Source organism: Lampetra planeri, chromosome 5 (genome assembly GCF_965212315.1).
Source record: "Lampetra planeri chromosome 5, kcLamPlan1.2.h2, whole genome shotgun sequence".
NCBI classification, from domain to species: Eukaryota; Metazoa; Chordata; class Hyperoartia; order Petromyzontiformes; family Petromyzontidae; genus Lampetra; species Lampetra planeri.
The window spans coordinates 14,144,165-14,159,703 of NC_136111.1; the positions used below are offsets into that span (position 1 = coordinate 14,144,165).

The window sequence follows — 15,539 nt, forward strand, 5'->3', positions numbered from 1 at the left end:
TTGGAACAACCTTGTTTCCTCCCTGAACATCGTAAATCTTCTGAAGCAGAAGATTAGTGCTGGATATAATCACATTTGCAAATGTGATTTGTAACTCTGAAGGACTGTGTGTTGTCTTGGTGTGGCCTGAGACTGGTTTTCTTGTTGTTATGTTTCATTGCCCAAGCTTGCATTATGTGTTGAAAAATCGGCAGGAATGTATTCTCTTATGCAATTTGCACTTATATGCTTTATATTTATTTATTTTAAGTGACTTGCTTATCCTTTCTCTTCTTTGCACTCCTGCCGTTTTTTTATTGTTTGTTGTAACTTGCTGACTTGTCTCTACTGGAAATTTGTGCAAAAAGAGCTGTGTCGCTCATCGGATTTCTCCAGGATAAAGATTCTGATTATTCATTGTCATTGGCTAAGGCAATCATTTTGGACCACCATGGATCTTCCCAGTCTCACACTGTCGGATTACCCGGACGAAATTGGTGGTGCAGGAGCAATATTATCTCGTGCTGCTACTGTGCAGCGTTATGGATCATGGTGGGAATAAAATAATTAAACGGACGTATATCTGTCTGTGCACTTGGAAATAGCATAACAAGGCTATTTCTTGAATCCTAAATCTCGACAAGAGCCTGCGTGACAAGTGTAAATGTACACACGGTAATTGGGACATCGTGGCGCGACTGTCGCGCTCCCACAGGCAGCGAGAAGGCTGGGCCCTCTGGCGAACAATCCTGGGTCGTGGCAATCTCTCGCTCACGATTGCCGAGGTCACGGAGGCCGATACTGGCAAGTACACGGTGACAGTGGAGATGGCAAGAGGTGCCCTGAGAGAGACGCTCCCCTTCAGCCTCTTCGTCAATGGTGAGAGAGCGTGCGAGTGTCTGCCGCGCCTGCGTGCTTCACATTGGCTCAAGGGGGCAGATCAAGTAAACCTCTTTCATCGTCATCATCATCAGCAGCGATATTTTATTTAAACAAAGTAAATACCTGTTGAGATTAAAATTTCAAATTTCTGGGCCGTAAAGTAACACAGCACACATCTAGATCCCAGTTGTGTTTCGATGCTATATTAAAACATCATACATGGAAACAATCCCAAATCACAGAAAAAACGTGTGTATTAAACATGAAGTAACTGAAAACAATGCTACAATTAAAAAAACCTACATACCTCAGGTTTTCAAGCGGTGCAGAGGTTAGTTCACTGCAGTGATAAATGCAAATGATCGTACTTGGTGCTGGTCAAATCGCCACTTTGTGCGCGTCGTGCCGGCCACTTTAAGTGCTCTCGAACGGCGATTGCCCTAACAACATTAGTGTGATTCTAGATTTGAAGTTTTCGTAACTGCAAGGGCCCATACTCTTTGTTTTTTTCGGTAAAGTCACGTAGGTAAAAAATAAAATAAAAATTAAATCACGACGTTTCGGAGGCAACACAAGCTTCCGTCTTCAGGTGGCACCGTCACAGCAAAATGACATTATTGTGGCTGCACGGGAGGGATCTTTGTCTTGTGTGTGGGGAGTGGTGGCGCAGTGGCTAACGCACTGCACTATGGACCCAGCAACCCGAGTTTGATTCTCGCTAACGACTTAAATGAGCACATTGCGCGGTGTGTAAACCTCAGCACTGGGGAGACAAAGGTGATCAGATGTGTCGCTGCCCCCCCCACCACCACCCCGTCGTGTGCCGTCTCAGTGTGCTCGCTCACAGCACTTGCTCTAACAGCAGTCTGATGAAGTCTATTCTTTGTCTTCGCAGTGCCCCCCAGTATACAGGAGGCCCTGTCCCCGAAAGCGCACCACGTGCACGCGATGGGCCACATGCAGTCGCTCGGGTGCACTGTGTATGCGACCCCGGCTCCGGACATCACGTGGTCGTGGCAGCCCTGCCTGCAATCGGAGCAGTGCGTACACACACACACACGTACACATCAACAACTGCCGTTCGGTGACGTCACCACCGTACCTGTGCCAGGCTAAGTGCACCTTGAGGTCTCGTGATGTGAGTAAGGCTCGCTGCTGGCAGGAAGTCACGGGACGTGGCCAGGTGTTATGGGTTGACTGACTGAAATTACTGGCAAATAGGCCACCTGTGCTTCCGACACGCACACGCTCGGAAACAAAGAGAGAGTAGCCACAAGGCGAGGTGCATATTGAGGGCGTGCATTGGGTGAGAGATTAAGGTGGCCAGACATCGCACTGCAGCCACACCACCACCACCACCTTATATGCCATGCCAGCCTTGATAGATCCCCCTGCAGTTACCCAAATATACACTCACACATCACACACATACGGAGGGCTACGTATAGTCACCCGTGCTTATGAACACTCGTTTACATCGTCGTCATCCTCAACACGAGTGCCTTTCATTACACACAACGTCAAAATGCGCATTGGCAGTCATGAGAAACGCACCCACTCACAAATACACGAAGACAAACATCCCTCAATTGAAGGCCGGTATGGCATGCGAGGGAGGGGGGGAAACCACGTCCAACCACTTTTTCCACCCCAACTGCTGAAGTTTACACAGTAATTTGAAGGCAGAATCGACCTAGGTGAGGCCCAGTACAGGTTCAGGTATCACACGCTGTTGACGTTGATCATGCACGGTGCACTAATCAATGTGCCGCCGCTCCCTGGCTCACAAACATACGCATGCTCAATCGTATTTGTACACGCGAATGCGTGCGTGCTTGCGTTTGTTATACGCATTTGCCGCATCAAACGGAAGCTGAATGTCATGGTAATGAGCCGGAGGGCGCGTAGCCCTTCCACTCGCATCCCCTCCGTGTCTCGTTAACCGGACACATCTCATTCCCTCGCTCACCTCCGTGCACTCCACTCCTACACGACGCGATTTTCTCCGTCGCGGACGTAATCTCCAGGAGGGGTCGATGCCCATAGCGTGACGCCTGCAGCCACACATGCAGTCAATCAATGTCCTTTATTTAACTGGATGAGGACCCCGTACAAATTGCAGTTTCGTACAAAACCGGTGGCAAAATGAGACGTGGTTTTGTTTTGGTTTATAAATACGCAGGTTATGACTTTTCTCGCAAAAAAAATTCAATCGACATACATTTCACAGATTGAGTACAGTATCTGTCTATGCAGTCACATTGTGGGCCGTGGACGGATGTGAGAAGAAACTGGCCTGGAGTGAGACATTTTGGGGTTTCTCACAATGTCGCTCGCAATTTGTATTTCTGTGTTTCCCTATGGAGGTTCTATGACGGTAAAAACGTGACAGACGGGAGTTGATAGTAGTTTATCTGCATGTTTACATCACTTTTCTAAACTTCATCCGACTTGCCCTCAGTCACTTGGCACGCAATTTTGTGGTGATAATGCATAAAACGAGAGGCAGAATTTATGCAGGTGGACAGTGCCCATGCTTGATTAATGGGAGGGCTTCCTGTTGATATATAAACAGCGGTGGCGGTCGCAGTATTGTCAAATAGGCATGCAACAATTGATCGATTATAATTAATTTGAACGAGTATGATACAGGATCGAATCATATGTGTTAAGAATATATTAAGTATTGCTTATGGAAACTATATGCACATTGTATGCTAAGTTTAACATTTATACTGATGAAGCAAATGAGCCAGTGAAGAAATACAAAACTTCTTAAATCATATTGTGACCCCGTACAGTGGCAAGCCATCGATTCTCTGTGGAGGTAAATTGGAATATGCCTCCAGTGTAATTTGGGACGAGCACTGGATTAGAGCAAAGGTGGTTAGGATTATGATTATGGTCGTAATGTCGACAGCAGATGGGCTATAGGTGTCTGAGGTCGGCTTCATAAACCAAATCAAGGTTGCAATGGAGTCCATGTCTCCCTGGGTATTAGTCCTTGGGCTTTGTCCCAGTTTTGGACTTTGTGACTGTGGGTTACAATGAAAGTAGTGATGTACTTTACAGTATTTACCCAGAAAAAGACTAACTGAGCTTATTTATTCCACGAATTAGTGTTTTTGTATGTGGAAAGCAACCAGAGTACCTGGAGAAAACCCGTGCAAAAGAGTGTATACCACTTAAAGCTTCACACAGATTCCAAAATATATTACTGTACGGTCAGGTACTGCCATCTCCTAGCCACCTCGCAGCCCAAACCTACACACATCTGGTATTCCCAGTCAGTCTCACATACTAGCCAAGGTCAATCTGCTTCGATTCCAGGATCTGAAATTATGGGGCACATTCAGACATATTACGTCGCGGTTTTGTTTAAATGTTGGAATGGTGCCTTACGATATTTTTGCCTCTCTGAGATATTAACACGTCCGTGTCTCCAAGAGTGACTTTGTCTCCTCGAATGTTCATGCCTCTGTTACAGTTCAAGTGCCTCCATTATGGATTTAATGGCGTATGTGTGTGTTTGTCTCTGGTTTATATTGGACATATGGTATATGTGAAGGTTTATTTCCCTTTGGGTGGTCCAAGGATGTCTCTCTTGTTGCAGGCAGCACGTGTGCCACACCAGTCCGATGGCGTGGCAGAATGTGAAAGTGTCCAAGGAGGTGTCCCCGTCCCATAATCCCATCGCCAGCATCACGACAAGCAGCATCATCCTGCAGGGAAAGAACAAGGCATGATGGGAAACCGTTTTGTGAGACGGATGGGAAGGGAGGGGGGAGTGAGAGAGAAGTGAAAGTCAGGGCAGGGAGGGCTATAGAGAGGGGCAAAAAAGAGTAAATTAATAAGAGAGGAAGAAACAGGAGGGGTAGTGAGGACAGAAAATCTGATCATAGAAAAATAGAAGGGAGACAGGAGGAGTATCGAGAGGAAGTATTGGCAGACATTTTAAATCGAGGACACAGCCACCAACCTGTTTCTCCGGTTAACAGAGCCATTGTGAGATGCTCATTTCATTGATATGCATTTAATATTCCCATTTGAGCCATGTATTCTATAGCACAATAACGGTACTTACGTACAATAGTTAATCTAAGGAAGACATTTATCAAGTGGGAGATACAGAAAATGCTAATTAGAGCTTAAGGAAACAACAGCGAAGAACATACATGGAGGCAAAGAGGGAGGGGAGAATGATACAAATAAAACAATGATTAACATAATGCAAATATATTATTTACTATTTGTACACATATATCCTCTAGTGTTGAATTTGGGCTAATGGCGTGAATAATAACTGTCGAAAACAAGACAGAAAATATAAAAACAGTCCAAGCGAGGTGGTAAAAATTAGACGAAAATAAGGAATTATTTAAACTCGTGAGTCTGAATCATCACAATTCATTGAATCGCTTGGTGGTAGAATTGTTATTGGCCTACTTTGCGGTCCTTGAGACAGAGTACGTGGTCTTTTTTTGTCCAAGAAAATCTGTGTGAGAAAAAAAAATGCCTTTAATGTTGTTCACACACTGCATTTGCACAAACAGTTTCTTAGGTTATTCTTCGGTCATTGCCAGTGTGCACGCGTGTGTGAGCGGTAGTGCAACGGTTAGCGCGCTGCACTATGAACCGGGTAATCCGCTTTCGATTCCCGCTCATGGCCAACACCAGTGATGATTATCTGATCTGATTCTGGGCCTCCCCTTAAATGAGTACCTGGTGCGATGTGTAAACATCACCACTGAGGAGACAAAGGCGGCCAGGCATGGTGTTGGCCACCCACCCCCTTGTGTGCCGTGCCAGCCTTCATAGGTGATCGTTAACAGCACTTGCCCCAACAGTGTGTTAAGGCTAAATGGGAGATCTTTACCTTTATCTTTGTGTGTTTCAAACAACACGCAAAAAGGCGTGAAATGTGAGTGTTGCATGTGAACGTGTGTAATTGTAGGTAACTCATGTGTATGAGTTAAAGCTGTGGACATGCTAACGAAAATGTTGCCAGGCGTCATCACCAGCATTGCCAATGAAAACAGAGTTATTTTAGTGTGTTTTAGGGAACAATGATTCGTCTACAAAGCATACAGACTTGCGGAGTAGTGTTTATCCTGTCTGTCATCTCATTGCAAGTTGCCATCCCATTGACCTGCACCTCTGATTAGCACGGTTGGCCATGTAGGGTGCGAAATAAATTCCAACATACATACATACATACCCACTCAGGGGAGCAGCGATCATATTTTTCCAAATTTGGGATACGAATTTTTTTTACCAATAAAAAATTATGCAGCAACTATTACCAGTAATGATTATTGGAAATGATTGCCCCCAAAATTGTCTTCGTGTATTGTGGTCTTTATGACACAATGGCATTTTCCTATTCATATGATCAGCCTGGTCTGCGGGTTCGATTTGGGTACAGACGGTGAGCGAGCTTCTCATCTCCCGAGCCTTGGTGTCTGGGCGGTACCGCTGTGAGGCTCGTAACAAGGTCGGCAGAGTTGCTCACGTTAACGACTTCTTCGTTACAGGTGAGCGATTGTGTCTCTCTCACCTCTCTCTCTTCCTCCCGTTTTCCTCCGGTCTCCATCGCTCCGTCAACTTCCCACTGCGCACAATTATACTTTTCCGTTAGGGTATATGTAAAGTGGGTGTGTTAAAACATTTAGAACTGAAACCATTTTTTTTTTCATTACAAAAAAAGGCAACAATTGACATATCGTGTAAAGCAAGAGATGGCATCTTAGAATCGCTCGGCCTGGGCGCTGGGACAACATCGCCGAGATCCTAGGTTTAGATGCGGGCAGTGACACCAGTTTAAGGCATGCGATCGAGAGGTGATCACATGTTCTTACAGATCAACCTCAGCCAACAGAACATTGCATCATGTCAGGGAATGTTGTCACGAGCTGATGCTGCACAACTCCTTGAGAGTAATTTCAGTGGGCCTCTCATTCCCAATACTTGAAGGGTCTCTTTCACGCTCCGCAAAGATTATCTGCTGCAAGGGGATCATCCAACATAGGCCTCAGATCTGGGCAAGGCTGTACCAAGCAAAAACTAAACTTCAAGACGTTTTTCGGCTGCCATTGATGAGTAGGCTAAGGCTTCCAAGCTCCCCACAAGCAGAAACCTACTTTAATGGAAGATGAAACTTAAATAATGAAATGTGTATTATTCCTGTACATCTTGGCTTATAATTGTGATTATCATCTGGGCTGTCTGACACAGGAGTCAAACGTCCTCAACGAGAAAATGCATTTACAGCTGTGGAAAAGTACTCCAACGTCGCTCTGGATTGATGCAACCACAGTGCCATGTTGAACATATGGGAGTAAAGTAATGGTGACTTGAATAGATTGTCATAATGATGTCCTTGACCGTCACTTTAAAGTATTTGTTCTCATAAATAAAGCTTAAAATTCAGTTTTAAAAAACCGGGGACGCTCTTAGTGTCGACAAGGTGAGAATTATGTTTTGTTTTTCAAGTTGTGGCTTGGTTTAATCATGGGCAGTCATCTTATTTTAGATCCAGGAACATACTGTAGCAGGGCTGGTTGGATTTTCTGACATGGAAATTATGACTGATGCAGCCACCTCTGACCGAGTGAAGTAAAGAATATTGATGATGATGCCTGTACGCGTGCCTGCTTCTCATCCTCCTCAGACATCCCTGACGGCTTCTCAGTCGGGCCACGTGAGCGCACGGTGGAGGAGGGAGACACCATAACTTTGCGCTGCTCCGTCAATCGATTCGTCTTTCTGACTCCGTCATGGAAGAAAAAAGTCCTCCACGCCCATCACAATAGCACTGCCTCCCCTAAATCTTCCAAGTCCTCTTCATCATCACAACCACGACCATCGGCAGCATTGAAACGTTCAAAATCTAAATCATCTAAATCGCCCTCATCAGCAAAACCGTCAAAATCTTCAAAATCAAAGTCTTCACGACGGGCATCATCGATATCAAAACCATCATCATCATCACTACCCTCGCCCTCACCATCATCACCATTGCTGTCTGCTCTGCATGGAAAACAGAAGAATGTAGACTCTGGACCGGCAAAGACCGCGGTCAAAGGCAAAAGTTCCCGCACGAGCCTTACAGAGGCCTCACCTGCTACAACGGAGAGGCTGGCAGCAGTAGGTGGAGGCGCACGTAGGGGCTCTAAGCTGCTTTTTTTACGCGAGGCCGAGACCGCGGCGGCTGTCATCGATGACCACGCACCCTCAGTTCGGCGGCGGCGGCGCAGTAGCAGAGTCGTAGGTCCGACGGGAGGATTGGTAGCCGGTGGAGGCTCCAACCGAACCGAAGCCAACAGTCGTCGACCGCCAGAAGGTGGTGCCATCTCTTCGACCGACGTTGGCTGTAGAAGCAAGAAGAGAAGCAGCAGAAGCATTGCCAGAGGCAGTGCTCGTAGCAGCAGCAGGAGCAGTCAAAGAAGCAACGGAAGTAATGATGGCACTACTCGGAGCAGCAGTAGGAGCAGAAGCAGCAAAAAAGAGAGTTCTCATAGTAGGAAAAGCAGCAGAGACAGACACAAGAGAAGCACAAGCAACGTTCGTGGCAGGAGCGCAGTGAAATACGAAGTTGATGATCATTACGATGGTGGTGGTGGTGGAGATTATGGTGTTGAAGAGGTAGATCACAGCGATGAGGAGTTTATTGGGGGAATGGATACAAAGATCGAACGTGGAGGGTTCCCACAGGGAAAGTTTCTCCTACCGAGGCTGAAAGGAAGACAGAATGTGAGTCATGATAGATGTGGTCCCAATTCCAAAAAAATCCAAAAATTTCGTCCGATTGGAGTTGCAAAGACTGGAAGAATGGATGTTGAGCGAAGAGGTGCAAAACATTTAAGTAGCGTTTCTGTCATTGCCAGCGAAGATTCGGCACGGCTAGGAAAGCGACTGAGACGGGAGGCTGCAGACAGTAGCATTAGCAATTCTTCAGAGTCCGATGTCTCTGGCACTCAAGCTGACATGACCATTGATGGCACTGATGTTGATGCTGCAAGCAGCGAGGATGACGATAGAGATGAGAACAAAGGTGATGGTGACAATATTGGCAACAATCACTGGCAACAGGAGGGGAATGCAGACTCAGGACAACACCTTCGAGAAAATAATGGACTTGCCAGTGATCTTAGACAAAAGCCTTTACATTACCATGATCTAGAAACGGGCGCGTCAAGACAACTTTTTTTAGGCGATTTGCAAGACAACAGAGATAATGGTGGAGGTGATGTTGACAATGATGATGATGGTGGTGGTGGTGATAATGGTGATGGAGTTGATGACAGTGATTACGATGAGGATGAAGATTATGAAGATGATGATCATCATCATGATGGTGATGTAGTAGAAGAAGAAGAGGGAGAAGAGGGAGAAGGAAACAAGGATGAAGGACTGCCTAAAGACATCGGGGTCCAGCTGGACCCCGAGATCTGGAACGCGACGGCGATTCGCCGCCTGGTCTTGGTGAACGTTACACGCGTGCACGCGGGCGTGTACGTGTGCGCGGCGCGCACGCAGGGAGGTGCCATGCGGCACACGCGCGCCCACGTGGTGCTGAGCGTCACGGGTGAGTGGTGCACGTGAGGAGGGAACTCGTCGATTAGATCAGTTCTCGCGCTCGCGACGCGCGTGTGGAATCAATGAATTGTGAAACCGTTTTGCTCGATTTAAGCGAATTCTGCGTAGACGACGTGACATTTAGGATAATAGAAAGGGCAAATATGTACAGGAGAGATTTAAAGAAAAGAAATAGTGTAATATAATAATCAGATGTAAATAATGAGACAAAATAATAATAATATATGCTTGAATCAAATTGCAATCCCAAGTCATATGCTCCATTTATTGAACCTATTAGTTTCCACTATTCTTAGCTCGCAGGCTTGCTCTTACCATGGTCCATGTGTATACACACACACACACCAATAAACCCATACTTTATTGCTGTCAGTTAATGTAAGCTGTAGGCAATTAAAACAATGTTTTAAAACATAATCCATTCTTGAATTAAGTTGTGACATTTTAACGAATCGTGAGAGGTGGGTGGGGGGGAGGCACAATTGTCACACGCTCAATAATGATTATAATGCTGCTGCAATGTCCGGTGTGCTTCGTGACGTCCCAACATCCCACGTGCAGTTTGAATTTCTGGGGAAAATACAGGTGTCTACCACCACACACACACACACCTGTGGTATAAAACACGAACAAATATTTGCATTTTTTTACACCTCTATTTTCTATCACTCAACATCTTGATTCTGGCGAAAGGGGCCCGTCGCTATCCGACGTGCCGTTGACTTTGTAGAAACGAACATGCACTTGATACAGCTGTCGTGGCTGTGACGGTCCCACCTGAAGACGGAAGCTTGTGTTGCCTCCGAAACGTCGTGATTTTTATTTTATTTTTTATTTTACTTTTATTAATATTCTTTTTTTACCTACGTGACTTTACCGAAAAAAACCTAAGAATATGAACATGCAGAGAGCTAAAGGCGGATCTGTGCTGATAAACGCCTCTCTCCCCTCGACACGGACAGCGGCATCGGCGCCCATGGTGCTGTCGAACCTGTCGGACGTGCTGGTGAGCGCCACCAACGGGACCCTGCGTCTCCACTGCCAAGTGTACGGGGTCCCTGCCCCCCGCATCACTTGGTATCAAAACAGACGTTCGCTCCTGCACAACTCAGGTAAACGCTACCCTCCCGTCGCTGCCGCTGCTGCTGCTGCAGCTGCTGTTGCTCGGTCTAATTGCAAATCTCACCATGTTGTCTTTATCTCAATTGCTCAGGATGGTATGTCTATGGCTTGGCTCAGGTTTGGCTCTGGCTCAAGAGAATCGGCTCAAAGCTGCACTTAACTTGAGTCGGTTTACTTTGGCAAGTCCCTGGCGTTCTCAGGATTTTCAAGAGCTGAGCCAAGCCATGACTGAGCCGTTGAGTCATGCGTCTTTGGAAGCAACTGAACGGCTTAAGCCTGAGCTGAGCCTGAGTGTTAGACAGAGGCCGAGCCAGAGACTAAGAACACGACCCAAAGGAGATGCTCAGCGTGTCTGCGGAGTTGAGACGCAACAGCTCTGCCACGTCTAATTTACAGGAGTGCTGCTATCGGACCTAAACCGGACGCTGGAGGTGCAGAGGGTGACGAGCGAGGATGAGGGGGAGTACACGTGCGTGGCAGAGAACGCGCACGGGCGAGCGCTCACGAGCGCCTACGTGCGTGTCCAAGGTGGGTGGTGGGGGGGCATTGGGGTGGGCGCGTGCGTGTTTATGGCATTTCTGATTAGCGCTAGATTGTGGTAAATTACGTGAAAAAACTAATTTAAATTATATAGATTGTTGTCTAGTTAATAGTGACTGGGCTAAAAACCATCAGCTTGCTACACTCGAGAATTTGTTGAATCATGAGTTGCTGGAATGCTCTGAATTGCTGATCCCCCCTGGCCCTTCACCTACCGGTGCTTGGATTGAATAACGGTTTTATATCACAGAGTCGCTTACTGCGTGTGCACAGGGGGGGTGGAACGCTCATCTCTGCAGCTCGTGGTGCTGGTTTGCGCTGGAGTGGTGGCCACGGTCTTCTGGGTGCTGCTCACAGTCTTCATCCGAAGGATGAGAAGGGTGCGCCACACATGATGCATTCATAGGGAGGAAACAATCCCCCCCCACTCCGCCCCCACCCCCACCCTCCCCCACCCCCTGTTACCGTGTAGCCATATAGACCATAGGGGTAAGTACTGCTAGGGAGCATGGAGAAGACGCATACATGGATTCAAAAAAAATATAGAGGAACACTTGGAATAGAGAGCATGCAGCAGGTTAAAGATGTAATTCGAACTGTAAAAAAAGTGAGTGGGTTTGGGCAGGATGAGGGCATAATGGTATTTATGATGTGGCCGTGGGCGATGATACTGATGCTGATGTCGTGGGTAATGGTACTAATGATGTGTCCTGATGTCGGCGGTGACGTGGCGCAGGCCCGTGGTACAGACATGAAGGCTGGGTATCTGTCCATCATCATGGACCCTGGGGAGATGTCCCCGGGGAAGCAGAGTGCGCGTCTCAGTTACGATGGCAGCAAGTGGGAGTTCCCGAGGGACCGACTCAAGATGGGTACGTGGCACACACCACAGGCCTCTCTCTGTCATGACGATCGTCATAGTCCTGTAAACACCTCCAAGATACTTGATTTGAATTCAAGATGCACATCCATTATTAAGTCAAGTTCGCAATTGTAGCAAGTTAAAGATATCAGCTTCATCACTATGCCTGCACATTGTGTATTTTTATACATTTTCATGTCTACGTTAGGAATTGAACGGACATATTGGAATACATTCTAATCTGAATTTCAACTGAATTCAAGTTGAAATTGTATTGTTATTTTGTTTAAAATAAAAATAAAAACATTACAACGTGCAATAATGTATGTCCTGAGAATACTTCCAACGGAAAGTGACATTAATTAGGCACTCGACTGCGTCTGTATCCGTCTAGGGGTGACCCTGGTATGGCTGAAATGCAATGTGCCACCTATGATCATGGGTGGGAATGGAACCCAGGATTCAGGGATTCTAGAGTGCCGTGCTAACAGCTCTCACTCCATGATAACTGTTTGAACTCACATCATCATCAGCTATGATGAATCCACTGCCGGATGAAGCCCTTCTCAAGCCATCACAATTTCACGGTCTTTTGTTGTAACGATCTATCGAGCATCGGCACATCAACTGATTTAATTGCTACCGATCTCTGCAGTGGACGTCCTCCTGGGTGTGTTCCTCTCACCATCCTGCATGGTGAAGTATGGTCAAATAAGCCCCAGGGACCGGCATGGCATGGGGAGGCCATCATCTAGCAGTGGATTGATAAATGCCTGTAAATTATAATTTATGTTTAAATATGTACTGTATTACTTAATGTATTATAGTGCATTTACTTTAAATCCACTGGTCTGCAAATTTACCACCAGATCTAGAATACTCATACCGAATCATATCAGTCAGCTCTGGCAATGCCAGAAAAACTTTTTATTAGCTCCATATATACACATTTTTATAGTTATTTTCCCAAAATAATACATGTTGGTGTGGCCCATATTCCAAAATGTAGATATTTCAGAGTTTTGCTAATTGTAAGCATACTCGATAACATTTGTGTAACAATTTCAGCTCTCTCGCAATCATCTATATTAGCCCGTGAACCAGAGAAGAACCAGGTACCCCCTAAGATATCTGAACTTTAGTTGCACCGATGTATCTATTTGACTAATCAGACTGGAGTGTTTGATAATCCCACTCATTTAAAATCGGTGATTACATTATTCGCTGTTGTTGGCCTCATCAAGAAATTTGAACTACGAAAATCATGCCACCTTCAGTTTGTACCGACAAGTTCAATATCTGGTCTGGGTTCGTGGACTACGTGCATATCTAAGTATTGTGGGTTTTTCATGGACATGCGTGCATTGAATGGCAGGGAAGACACTGGGACACGGAGCTTTTGGCCGAGTGGTGGAAGCCTCAGCGTTCGGGATTGACAAGTCCTCCACCTGCACGACTGTGGCTGTCAAGATGCTAAAAGGTCTGTGAGGTTACGATTATAGAAACCAACATGTTGTGGATTTGCTCTCCAACACACCGGTGTGCTGTACTAGTAACAAATTGGCATGTTCTGTTTACGTGACAAACCTTACTAATTGGCCGTGTCGGGTGGTGGCGGGTTTAACGACACTTTTATATTTACGCGATCTCACCCAAAAAACATGTATTATGAATATTGGTCTCGAAAGCCTACGTGTTAAACAGACACCAATATCCTAGTGTAAAATAGAAATCTGCATGTTAATTAAATAAAATCAATCCAAAACACCATCAGCTGCTGATGTAAAAAAAAACAGAACAAAAATATGTGATCTTTTCTGCCAATTTAATTCAAAATCTCTTCTGTGGCCTTACACAAGTAATAGTATCATGGCATGCAGCGATGTATCCTTCCAATATAATTTGGTCAATGCACTTATAATACATGTGTCTAATGAGGAGCATACATTTTTTAAATGATTGATTTAAATCATATGCAAACGATATAATCTTACATATAGGGTGATACAGCAAACTGAACTGTCGAGATGGGACGAACAAACATGGAATGGTAAAACGAGATGAACAATAATCCACTCTTGAATAAAATCATGACTTCAATTCGTGAAACTTCACAGACATTTTTTAGGATGGAAGTGGTGAGGCGCAAGTGACTAATTTTATACACCTCAATAATAATTATAATTAGTAGAGCCTCTGACTAAAACAGATTTTGATTTGAAGCTTTCGTGACTGCAGGAATCCATACTCTTTGGTTCTTTCGGTAAAGTCACGTAGGTATAAATAAAATAAATCACGACGTTTTGATCGCAACACAAGCGACCATCATCAAGCGGAACTGATACAGCAGGACAACTGCTGATCGAAACGTCGTGATTTATTTTATTTTATTTCTACCTACGTGACTTTACTGAAAGAACCAAAGAGTCTCAAACAGATTTCTAAAGTTACTGGGTGTGTCGCCCATGGTGTGTGCAGGTGGAGCAACTGCAAGTGAACACAAAGCCCTGATGACTGAACTCAAGATACTCATCCACATCGGAAACCATCTCAATGTGGTCAACCTCTTAGGAGCGTGCACTCGTCCAGGAGGTGACTCCAACACAGCTCCGTGCAAACGCGACGGGTGGTCTGGGAACCATAATTATGTAGCGGCAGTTATTTGATGGGGGCCTGCCTGGAAATACCAGGTGTTGTATCTTCGGATGGCAAAGTGGTTGGGAGATTGCAGTGGATCCTTATATCCATCTGCACAGAGATTTTAGTTGTTACCCATTCGTATGTGTGGATTATATCCACGCATATTTGATTAACATCCCAATGAATAACCCGCTTGAAAGAAGTCTTGAACTCAGGTTTCAGGTTTAGCTGGAAGCTGCTTGCGAACGCAACTTTGATTATTTCTGTGTTGTGTTCTCTGATGTCTCATTCCATTCTTTTCCAAGTAGTTTTACATAGTCGTGTGTATGCTCTCTCTTGTTTGGCATTATCATCCGTTTTTATATCGTTTAACGTATCTCCTTTTATTAAATTATTCCTGTTTTATATATTTGACAATTACAGGTAGTTCTCGCAATCTCACGAATGCCATCACCAGGTTTTTACTGTCTACTTTACAATGAACACAGTGCACATGTTGAATATGCTTATGGATTTAATCGTGTATTGTCATCATGGTTACGTTTTGGTATGTACATAATTAATTTTCACATTCCCTCCACCCTCAAACGGCCTTACCCGTTGAAATATATTCTGAATTGTAAGATATATTGAAACAAATATTGTGATACAATTCATTTACGCAGTATAGTTATGATATTTTTGTAGGAGATATTTGAAAGATAATAATGATAAAATCGGCTGTGGTTAGTGAAATGATCGCTGATGTTGTTGATTGTGTCTATGGTTATAAATGTGAGATGACAATGATATTGGTGGTTACAGGCCCTCTTATGGTTATAGTCGAGTACTGCCGCCACGGAAACCTGTCCGAATACTTGCGTGGCAGAAGGGACTCGTTTCAGGTGATGAACACACTCACGACTGTCGCCGTCAC

The 15,539-nt window shown here is 45.2% G+C and overlaps 1 protein-coding gene across 1 annotated transcript in view; it reads left to right on the forward strand.

Annotated features, from left to right (window-relative positions):
* LOC144718952 (vascular endothelial growth factor receptor 1-like) overlaps positions 1-15,539 on the forward strand; it is a 46,617-nt gene that overhangs the window by 17,910 nt on the left and 13,168 nt on the right. The window contains exons 9-20 of the mRNA XM_078594589.1: positions 695-858; positions 1,757-1,901; positions 4,475-4,601; positions 6,287-6,395; positions 7,532-9,448; positions 10,422-10,571; positions 10,978-11,109; positions 11,395-11,501; positions 11,858-11,993; positions 13,359-13,463; positions 14,462-14,575; positions 15,428-15,507. Coding sequence (XP_078450715.1) covers positions 695-858; positions 1,757-1,901; positions 4,475-4,601; positions 6,287-6,395; positions 7,532-9,448; positions 10,422-10,571; positions 10,978-11,109; positions 11,395-11,501; positions 11,858-11,993; positions 13,359-13,463; positions 14,462-14,575; positions 15,428-15,507 — 3,286 coding nt within the window. The remainder of the gene's footprint in view (positions 1-694; positions 859-1,756; positions 1,902-4,474; positions 4,602-6,286; positions 6,396-7,531; positions 9,449-10,421; positions 10,572-10,977; positions 11,110-11,394; positions 11,502-11,857; positions 11,994-13,358; positions 13,464-14,461; positions 14,576-15,427; positions 15,508-15,539) is intronic.